Genomic DNA, 11,371 nt, shown 5'->3' on the forward strand with positions numbered 1-11,371 from the left:
CCAATCTAAATAACTATAGTTGACATAAGACAAAAAGGATTTGAAAAGGTTAAAATGAATACGCTCTTCATTCACAGTGTCGCGGAATAACAGAGTCCACGACAGGTTGTGATGGCAATTGGAGTATGGGGCAGGGGACGCCCGGCGCACCCGTACGTCACCCGCACTCGCCTGCACCAGATTTGCGACCTGTCGCCTACTAACTATAAGTATTTTTGGTGTACCTAATTAATACTTATTGCCTTGTTTTATTCGTAGTTATGAGGCCAAATTATTTCTCATCACAAAATTAAAAATTTAGAATCCTGAACTCATATTAAAAACGTGAAAAGATGTTATTTTTATATTGTGCCCTAAATCAGGTACATATTTTGGATTTTTTCATGGGAATTCGTACCGAAACTGGGGTAAAACCAAAATCATAAGTGGAAACACTGCTGTAATCTGTAGTCGATTAAAATTCAAAAAATGTCCGTCATTTTTCTCGCACGCGCGGGGTTAAATTTCGCAATAGGTTTTCAGTTTGAAAACTCGGTTTATCAAATGTGAAGTAATTATTTAAATATGAATTACTTAATGTAATCCAAACCTAGTTTTAAGGAATATCCTAGTTGGCAGCTCAGGTTGGCAGGCCCAAAAGCATGTCAACTATTAAATTCATACTCAAGGACTTGGGTGTTATGAAATTATGGAGTGTCTGGACTCGCAGGTGCATTGTTAGTACGGTAGTTAAACGGTGTATGCGTGATCGTGGGTTCAGAGAAGTGATACAGCGTTTCAAGCACACAATTTTACGCCAGCGTAGGACTTTGATGTTAGCGGCGACAGCCGCCTGCAAGAGCCACTCGGAAATACCAAGGTGTGATGAGGGGATTAGTGACAATGAAATGCAGGTAATTTTTGACATTCGTTATACCTGTCTCGTTGATCTAGTGCCTCGGTCTCAACCTGGGGGTCGCTACGCCTGGGGGGGTGTTAACCAACCAACAATAGTGCAACGGTTAGGGTTTATGTCACAATCTCAATCAACTGCTGAAAATTTTTACTATTTTCCAGAATTCTACATTTTTGAGTTTAGCCAGTATATTAACATGTAATTTTCATTGCAGGCGTTGTTGTCAGATTTGGACAATGTCCAAAGCTTGGCCAAGTTGACATTGTACTGCACCAGCTGTGGCAAGCGACTGGTGATAGACAGGAAGCAGACAGGTGTGCGGTATTGTGTGTGAGTATCTCTGCAGGCGTTGCTGTCAGATTTGGACAATATCCAAAGCTTGGCCATTCACATATTCAGCAAATAAACTAATACACTAGGGGTGAGGGGCACTAGGGGTTTTGCCTAAAACCCTTAGACACACACAACAACTCCTCACAAGTTAGCTCACTGGAACATAGAAGGGAACAATGTGATATGTTGTTACTGCAAGCTATTTTAACCGGCTCAATCGATTGTCCTAGCTTACTCTCAGCCTTTTCATTTAATGCTCAACCTTCAAGAACGCGTCACACGCGCCTTCTAAATGTTCCCAAATCTAACTCAAATTATGCGCAAAATTCTATAATTCCACGCTTGGTACGTACTTATAACAATCAGTTCGCTGAGTTTGACTTATTTTACCTATCAAACAATAAATTTAAAAAGGAATTAAGAAACTATCATCGTAAAACAAAAAAAAAGTAGCTAACATCTAAATATGCATGCAATCATACACTCCCATTTACACACACACACACATGCACACACGCTCACACATACTCATAAGCACACACTCACACACGCATACACACACACATACAATCATACACACACTGTTGTAATTTTATTTTATTATTGTATATACCTACATTTATTCTAACTCTATTCTGTTAAAATAGTTTAATTATAATTTTAAGTAATCTCTTTTGGCCTTCTGTTATACCTAGATTTAAATTTAAATAATAATTATGTATTTACGCTGTTGATTACTTTCAAATAAACAAAATAAAATAAAAATAAAATAAACAACTCCTAATCGAGCTATCACAATTTTAAATTGGCCCTCATAATTCTTTCTATCAGATGCAAGGACCCGAAGCCCTTGGGTGACTCCTCAGAAGGTTGGGTGCCATACATGGAGACTGAAGACGTCATAATATGGCGCAAGGAGTACAAGCCAGGAAAGGGCCTCTATGCTTACAAAGGTATGGTACAAGGTTGGAGAAGATCACACTATCCTGTTACATGAGGTCATGTACAGCTCGCGACAGGTTGAGATAAAAAAATTAAAAATATTTGTCGTGTACGCCATGTGACGTCATTAATCGCTTGTCGTATAGCAAGACGTTAATAATTAATTATTATAAATATGAATAAAAATCATGATTTTTTAAAATTATTCTCTTTAAATTCTAGCCCCATAAACTACCGCTATACAAAAAATCATGTCATTTTATTTCTACAGCCCAAGTCTCCAAGACTCAAATGGGTATTTATGGGTATTTGACTGTATCACAAATTAATTATTTTTCAGTAATTATCCTCCAATATACGTAAAATAGTTTTAAGTGTAATAACCATTTTAAGTTTATCAATTAAACTAAAAAGGTACTTCATTATGATGTGACGTCACATCACTGTATTTCATAGAATCTCGCATAATAAGCGCGCGTTTTGACGTTTGACAAAAAGTTACTTTTTAAGGTTCCGTACCTCAAAAGGAAAAACAGAACCTTTATGGGATCACTTTGTTGTCTGTCTGTCTGTCTGTCTGTCAAGAAACCTACAGGGTACTTCCTGTTGACCTAGAATCATGCAATTTGGCAGGTAGGTGGGTCTTATAGGGGAAAAATCTGAATACCGTGAATTTGTGGTCACATAACACAAAATTTTGTTGTGGTTATAAACTAATAATTAGTATTTTCAATTTTCGAAGTAAGATAACTATATCAAGTGGGGTATCATATGAAACCGCTTCATTTGTACATTCTAAAACAGATTTTTATTTATGTTTAGGTATAATAGTTTTCACGATAGACTTTTTTTTTTTTTTAGAATAAATTATATAGGATAGGATAATTAAATAATAGGAAATAAGAAATTAGTAATACGGTTAGTAGTAATATAAGATGTATTACTATTGTATCAGAGAATAAAGGCTATTTTATTTATTTATTTATTTATTATGCTTTTTCAATTAAGATTTATAAATTATAATTATTGAAAATACAATAAACAAAAATACCAAACTTATTCTATATATAACAAAAATTACAGATCGAAAATATCATCTAAACCACCGCAACGAGGCAGGGTGCCCAGAACGCTGGCAGCATTATTTATTATAATAGTTTTTGATTTTATCATGCAAAATGTCGATAAAATACGATTGTAATATGGAACCCTCAGTGCGCGAGTATGACTTGCACTTGGCCGGTTTTTGTTATTTGACTAGTTGTCAAATACAGTACTACAAAATAATTATCAGCTAAGGTGGAAACAATTTGTTTTCATGTTTGTGATTCTGACTAACAACTAACAACACACTCTGATTCACCATAAATAAACTACCTATCTTTATGTAACATGACCTTGAATATAATTTTATCAGTCTGGACTCTAGTAGTAATTAGGTAATAGGTACCAAGTTTTACATTCATTCTCCTTGAAATGTGTCATGACTGAAAAGATGCGGCTGAAAATCGGCTTTTTTGCGTTTTTAAGGTTCCAGTTCCATTCCAGCGAGGATATTTCCGACGGGTTGTACACCGTTTCAAATATATTTTGTTCTAGTATACGGGCGTTACCCAGAAGTGCAGGCGAGCGACTTCGCAGCGGTACAAATAGACGGCGCCTACCGTCGCGTGTGGGACGCCGCCGTGGCAGCCCTATCGGTCGTCGAGACCAACGCCAGGGGAGTGCCAGGGCAGGCTGTGTTACATTGGGAAGTACTTTGGCCGGTGAGATATAGATTCTGTTCTAGTATACGGGTGTTACCGAGAAGTGCAATAGTACAAATAGACGGTGCCTACCGTCGCGTATGGGACGCCGCAGTGGCAGCCAAACGGTCGTCGAGACCAACGCCAAAATGTCTGACTCGCACTTGGTCGGTTTTTCAACAAGAATTTTGTTACAGAGACTATTCGCGAACCGCGACTACGTCTACATAAGGCGACATAAAGAGTATGACATCAAAACAAAATCACCCGCACCTATCATTGAAGACAAACCCATCTATTCCACACCCGAAAATGTACACACGAAAGCGAAACTGAAATCTATAGAGATCTATGCGAGGGAGGGAGGCAGAGAGATCACTAACAAAGTGTACATCATAATCAGCAAGTCTTGTGAACATCCAGACGTGCCCGAGACCAGGAATGCTATACGGGTGTCCGAGTACTGGAGCCATATGGTTGTTAAGACTATGGAAGGCACGGAGAAGGTTAGTACTTGTAACTAAATGGACATTATGATGAGCAAATTACGTGAACACCCATTTTATTATAATTTTGACTTTGACTTGCAGCCGGGTATGGAGTTTGTCCTGACATACTACGATGAGCCAGCAGTAGGGGGCATGCCGGGCGGAGTGACTGCCTGGGTGAGCAGTCGCGCCGCGCCGCAATACTTGGAGCAGATGAGACGGGCCGCGACCGACTACCGAGCCTGGGCCAAGGACAGAACCACGCAGGTTAGTACTGTCGGTAACTATGGGCTTGTACTGACATACTACGATGAGCCAGCAGTAGGGGGCATGCCGGACGGAGTGACTGCCTGGGTGAGCAGTCGCGCCGCGCCGCAATACTTGGAGCAGATGAGACGCGCCGCGACCGACTACCGAGCCTGGGCCAAGGACAGAACCACGCAGGTTAGTACTGTCGGTAGCTATGGGCTTGTACTGACATACTACGATGAGCCAGCAGTAGGGGGCATGCCGGGTGGAGTGACTGCCTGGGTGAGCAGTCGCGCCGCGCCGCAATACTTGGACTACCGAGCCTGGTAGTTTCTTCTGAAAGACTCCTTAGCTGACCTTTTGGTCTACTCCTACCCATTCAATACTACTAAATATCTTAGGTACTAAGTATGATTGTGTTCTTTTCAGGAGTTTCCAGATTTCATCCCCTTTGGTCCAGACAAGGTCCAAAACGAGCTCGCTTTCCAGATACAGGAGCAAGATATGGAGGTATGAACAAGTATTTTGCAACTAATAATAATCATCATCATGATCAACCCATCGCCGGCTCACTACAGAGCACGGGTCTCCTCTCAGAGTGAGAAGGGTCTGGCTATAGTCTACCACGCTGGCCATGTGCAAGATTGGTAGACTTCACACGCCTTTGAGAACATTATGGAGAACTCTCAGGCATGCAGGTTTCCTCACGATGTTTTCCTTCACTGTTAAAGCAAGTGATATTTAATTGCTTAAAACGCACATAACTACGAAAAGTTGGAGGTACGTGCCCGGGATCGAACCCCCGATCTCCGATTAGAAGCCGGACGTCCTAAACACTAGGCTTATAAAGACTTATTACTGAAAAAAAGAAATTTACAATATTTTTTAAAATTCGTTAGTGTTTTACCTACACTTCAAGGAAATTACTAAATAAATTACTGGCAGTAAGCGAGACCGTGGCCGAGTGGTCAAGGCATCGGGCGCGAACCCAGAAGATGCAGGTTCGATTCCTGCCGGTTACGCAATTTTTGATATGTATTTAAAATTATTTAGAAATTTACAATATTATTTCATTTACAATTTTAAATGTGTAATTTTTTTTTTTTTTACATTAGATACATGCTTTGCCGTCAGTCAGTTTTTGCTTTTATATATATATATATATAGATTTTTTTTATTTACAGTCGTCGAAACAGGGGCCCGAATTAGAGAACAGTATAGCGACCCGCGATCAAAGCTCGCAAACCGACGAGATTCTCCTACAAAACTATACACCCGTCAAAAAAGAAGTCCCAAATGACAGTGGAAACTCGACAGAATCAAACGAAGATCATACAGAACTGAAGAGCGGAGATGGAGAAATCAAATCTGAAGTTTTTCATGAAGGAAAGAAAACTACAGAACTTAATGAGGGTAGTAAAAGTGATGATGGTAAAAGTGGTGATAAGAAGAATGGTGATGGAAAGGTGAATAGAACTGGTGATAAGGAATCGGTGAAGGTTGATGAGAAGACTTCGAGTGGTGATGGAAAGGTATGCTGTTAATTTAAAAAAAAATTAAAACTAGATTATGCCCCGCGACTGCGTGGATTTATGTTTTTTTTAAACCCGTGGGTAGTCTTTGATTTTCCGGGATAAAAAGCTTATATCCTGTTAGAATGAAAACCACTTTGATATACTTTAACTAGTTTTAATCACTGTTTCTTATTTAATTAATTTACAAATCAGTACAACGCACTATTCCTCGTCTAAGCGTCACCATAGAGTGTAGAGTATATCCGAAACCATAGTCTCTCGGAGAATGTCAGAGGGTGCTAGGCCGTGTGCAGACTATCAACATTATTCATCTAACACACTAATCAACAATCCACCTAACCTTCCCCGGATCGTAAGCTAACTCTGTACCAAATTTCATCAAAATCTGTTTAACCGTTGGGCCGTGAAAAGCTAGCACACAGACAGACACATTTTATTATACTACAGCATTTAAAATATTAGTATGGATTGATATCGCCTTATTCTTTATCGCTACTTTTTTTTGTAGGAATCAAAGGAGTCAAAGGAAGAAAAAGAAAAAGAGAGTGACAAAACTCCTGTAGAAGAAGAGAACAATGGCGGATGGTGGCGCTATTTATATCCTTTCTACTATTTCGTATGACCCACCAAACTAAGTGTCGGGTCACACTAGAGACGTTTCAGTCGCATTTTATTAAAAAAATAGTACAGTGCGCAGCAGAAAGTAATTTACATCGGCCTTTAGAATGATATTACGGCTTTGTAGAGCGTTGTCTCTGTCAATCATACCTATATGACGTTTTGTCGGTCTCAACGACAGAGACAATGCTCTGCAAATGTGCTATCTCCTTCTAAAGGTCGATGTACATTATTTTCTGCCGCGTACTGTACTAGGTTACCTCACTGGCGTAGTGGTGAATACGGTGAGGTCTTATACGTGGGAGTTAGCGGATTCGATTCCCTAGCTAGCTTCGACTGAGTTAGCGAATCAGTAGGCTGTTGAGGTCGCAGTCAAGGGCTAATTTGTAATCGGTATAGAAAAAGGTACCAGTTATACGCAAATTAGTGTCAGATCATACTAGCGACTTTCCCATACCAAGATACACGACAAAAACATTTTATAATATCTTTATTCTAGTCTGAAAATCCTTTTTGTGAAGGTGTATGTTATAAAATAACAATATCCCTGTTATAAAAACCGGTCAAGTGCAACGAGGGTTCCATACCACAGTCGTATTTTTATGACATTTTGCACGATAATTCAAAAACTATGATGCATAAAAAGAAATAAAAATCTGTTTTAGTATGTACAGGTGAAGACCTTTCATATGTTACCCCACTTGATTTAGTCTCTCACTTCGAAAGTTGAAAATACTAATGATTACTTCATGACCACAATTTAATTTTTTTTGTGTGATCTAACCCTAAATTCACGGTTTTCAGATTTTTCCCCAAATGTCAGCTATAAGATCTACCTACCTGCCAAATTTCATGATTCTAGGTCAACGGGAAGTACCCTGTAGGTTTCTTGACAGACAGACAGACAACAAAGTGATCCTATAAGGGTTCCGTTTTTCTTTTTGAGGTACGGAACCCTAAAAACCTACATGTTTGTAGGCCCAGTGATTTCACTTGAATTAAATGAATTCATAGAATGATCGTTACTTTTTATGGCTAGTTCTTTGGTACATAATCTTTAAACTAAAATGACAAGGGGTCTAAATGTATGGCGATCCCTTTCATAATGCTCCCCATGGAAAAGGATAGCACTAGATTTAGACCAGTCAGGTTAGTTTAGAAATAGTGTACAGCAGAATTAGCGACTATTACGTTATCTATTAGTCCGCGACAGGTTGAGATGGCAATGGGGGTATGAGGTGGGACACCCCGCACACCCGCCCGTCACCCACGCTCGCTCGCACAGGGTTAACGCGGGGGTAGTGCCGGTGTGAACGGCGTTCCCTCCCCGATTGCCATCTCGACCTGTCGCGTGCTATAGTTAGTGTGTGTAGTATATTAATTTACCAGACAAAATCGTATACTTATGCGACTTTTTGTCAAGCGATGTGTCGATAGTATGACTTTACACTTATGGTGGTATGATTTTTTTAGTTATAACTTTTGACTCGAACTCTAAGTAAGAAATTATTAAACTCTATTTAATATACCTATCTTATATTTAATAGGTAATATAATCTAGTCTATTTGAGTTGAATTTTTATCTGTAGTTATTCTATAAATAGAACAAATCACACTCCTCGATCAAAACTGTTTCAACTCAGAAAACACTTCTTAGCAACTAGGAAAAATTGTTTTTTTTTTAATCTACAGAAGGTATAATATATACTTTATAAAAAGGACTAGATTATGCCCGCGTCTTAGTCCGCGTGGACTACACAAATTTCAAACCCCTATTTTACCCCCCTTAGGGGTTGAATTTTTTCTTAGCGGATGCCTACGTCATAATAGCTATCCGCATGCCAAATTTCAGCCCGATCTGTCCAGTAGTTTGAGCTGTGCGTTGATAGATCAGTCAGTCAGTCACCTTTTCCTTTTATATATTTAGATTTAGAAGAAATTACTGTGCTTTGAATTTACATAAAGCATAGTTACAATAGATCGTTCAGATAATCGAGTCTGAGATCGGAAACTGAGGTTATGTGAAAAGCCAAGGGTTTTTGAGTTGAAACAGTTTTGATCTAGGAGCGCGAAATGTTAAGACATGTTCTCGTTGCAATAATTCTACTAACTCTTACAGCGATCACGCACTCATCCGATCCTAATCCGTGAAAATACGGATATAAAAAATTTCTACGTCATGTCATAAGCTACCATACAAAACAAAATGGGACGTATTTGCACGGACTCGGATCGGATGAGTGCGTAACCGCCGTTAGGAGTGCCGTCCGATTTAAAATTTATGAAGTTTTAATAGGATCATTTGATATTTAAGTTAGAAACAGATTCCACGACTACTCGTACGAAGCAATTTGCTTCCTCGTTTCTAATACCCAGTGCTAATATGAAATTCCCTTCCGGCTTCGAGTTTCCCCACTAGATATTCAGGGTGCGCTGGCAAAAACGTAGACAGGTGATAGCTCTGATGATTACTGATATGACACCACAAAAATAACGCGGAAAAATATATAAAAAAATCCTATAATTTTGTAAAAGTTTACGATATATTGCATATAAAACATCTGACTGTCAACGAACTCACTCGGAGTCAATACAGCATCGTAGGCGGGGCACTGACCCGAGTTTTGCACACTATACGTTGCGGGTTTGAAAAATACTAAGTCTCTAAAACTAGTTATTGGAATTGGATTGTGTTTAGGTAGTAAAACAATAACGCTAAATTTTTGCTAGTGTTCTGGTTATAACCTGTAAATGAAATTCCGTTCAGTCAGTTTATCGTTTTATATATTAGAATAAAAGAATAATAATTAATATGAAATTTGTATTTCATAAGTCGTTATTTTAATTTATATGTACTAGTGCAATAATGTATTGTTTTTATACAGAGTGATGTTTTGGGAGCGTGCAAAGAAATGCAAAATCAAACTAAAAAAAAAACTCACATGACCTATTTTTGTTTAGTTTAATTTAGGGTTGTAGAGAGTTGAAATATTCACAGAATGTGTATTCCTATTGCCGCTATGGCAACAAATTATAAAAATTTCAAATGGTTTACCATGAAAATTAAATTGTGTTATTTCTTGTATGACGGTACGGAATCCTTTGTATGCGAGTCTGACTCGCACTTGGCCGATTTTTTTAACTTTCCGCTCTCAAAATAATACGCTGTGTACGCTTATAGCATTTACAGAGAGTTTTAAAAAATATTCCCATATTTTTTTTTGTGTGTGCGTGTGTGTTTTTGTGTAAGCAGAGAGATGTTATATTACTAGAGAGGCAAATATTATATTTCAGTGAAGTGAAAAAATCTATGAACTAATTTGTGGGTTAGCTAAGACGAGATACAAGTAATTTTTTTTTTTTTAAATTGTCAAATTAGATCAATGCCAAAAGTATCACAGCTTAACAATCATACAGTTAAGGTCGCCACAAATTGATGAAAATTTGTGCGAAGAGTTTGGGACTACTTTTGACCAACCTCTATAGTCAAAAGTACTTTTGGCTTTAGTCAAAAGTAATTTTGGCTGTTTGTATAGTTAAAATAGTTTTGATCCGGCAAGAATTATGACTGTAAAAATTGCACTGATACCGATATTATTAACAGACATAGAAGTTAGAACCGATACCAATTTTTAATTAATAACTAGCTTTTTCCCGCGACTTCGTCCGCGTTCTATCTCAGTGAAAGAATTTTCAGAATTGAATATTTAGTTCCAAAGATTAGCTCCTACAATGAAACTTGCAAACTTTAGCTCTGTGTAGGATTAGTGTAGATAAAGCACGACTGGTGTGCACTGTGCACCCGTACAGTGCGACAAGGCTATCTTGGCGCGTGGCGAAAATCGGAACTAACTTTGCCGTCAAGTGTCCCCTTTGTTCTTGTTTGAGTATTCTAAGGATTTCTGCCACAGCGCCCCCCTGTCAATGTCATTCAAGTGCCAAGAGAGCCTTGTCGCACTGTACAACAGTTCAGGCCATAGATAATGTACACTCTAGTAACACTCCACCTCTCTGTGTGTAGGTATGTAGATAAAATGTAAATAATAATATACTGTATAGATTGTTGTTTATTGAAGTAATAGTTCAAATCAATTATATAATTAATAATGATTATTGTTAATAAAATTATAATATTTTTAAATCGTGTCATTCAGTTTATTATGATTTTTATGAATCACTAATGCTTTAAATTTTCGAAGATACCTAATACAATTTAAATTGTATTTAAAACCAAATTAGGTAACTTTACACTTCTTTTGTAAGGAAAAGACAGTTTTTGCCTATGTTTTTTTTTAAATTTTTGGTGTATGACGTTTTCATTATAAGAATTAGGAGGATTTTAAAGTACCAGTCCTACGAGAATCCATGCCTGAGGTAATGTTAAGTGTTTTTTTCGAAAATAAGAAAATACAATGTATTTTATACCAAATTATGTAATCACTAGTTAGTCGAGTGAATATAATTAAACTAGCTTATGCTCGCGACTTCGTCTGCGTGGACTACACAAATTTCAAACCCCTATTTCATCCCCTTAGGGGGTGAATTTTCAAAAATACTTTCTTAGCG

General features: G+C 37.9%; 1 protein-coding gene across 1 annotated transcript; it reads left to right on the plus strand.

Annotated features, from left to right (window-relative positions):
• The first annotated feature begins 463 nt into the window (after positions 1-463).
• LOC117994449 (uncharacterized) lies at positions 464-10,954 on the plus strand. Its single transcript, XM_034982362.2, has 9 exons — positions 464-893; positions 1,110-1,225; positions 2,060-2,181; positions 3,770-3,936; positions 4,113-4,421; positions 4,506-4,670; positions 5,082-5,162; positions 5,837-6,184; positions 6,696-10,954. The coding sequence occupies exons 1-9, from the start codon at positions 642-644 to the stop codon at positions 6,807-6,809; spliced, it is 1,674 nt and encodes a 557-aa protein (XP_034838253.1). The 5' UTR covers positions 464-641; the 3' UTR covers positions 6,810-10,954.
• Positions 10,955-11,371: the final 417 nt, after the last annotated feature.

Source organism: Maniola hyperantus, chromosome 26 (assembly GCF_902806685.2).
Source record: "Maniola hyperantus chromosome 26, iAphHyp1.2, whole genome shotgun sequence".
Taxonomy (NCBI): domain Eukaryota; kingdom Metazoa; phylum Arthropoda; class Insecta; order Lepidoptera; family Nymphalidae; genus Maniola; species Maniola hyperantus.

Coding starts and splice junctions, on each gene's coding strand:
- LOC117994449 (XM_034982362.2), top strand. CDS start 642: ATGTCAACTATTAAATTCATACTCAAGGACTTGGGTGTTATGAAATTA. Junction 4,671..5,081: donor CCAAGGACAGAACCACGCAG/GTTAGTACTGTC, acceptor TGTTCTTTTCAG/GAGTTTCCAGATTTCATCCC. Junction 5,163..5,836: donor TACAGGAGCAAGATATGGAG/GTATGAACAAGT, acceptor TTTTATTTACAG/TCGTCGAAACAGGGGCCCGA.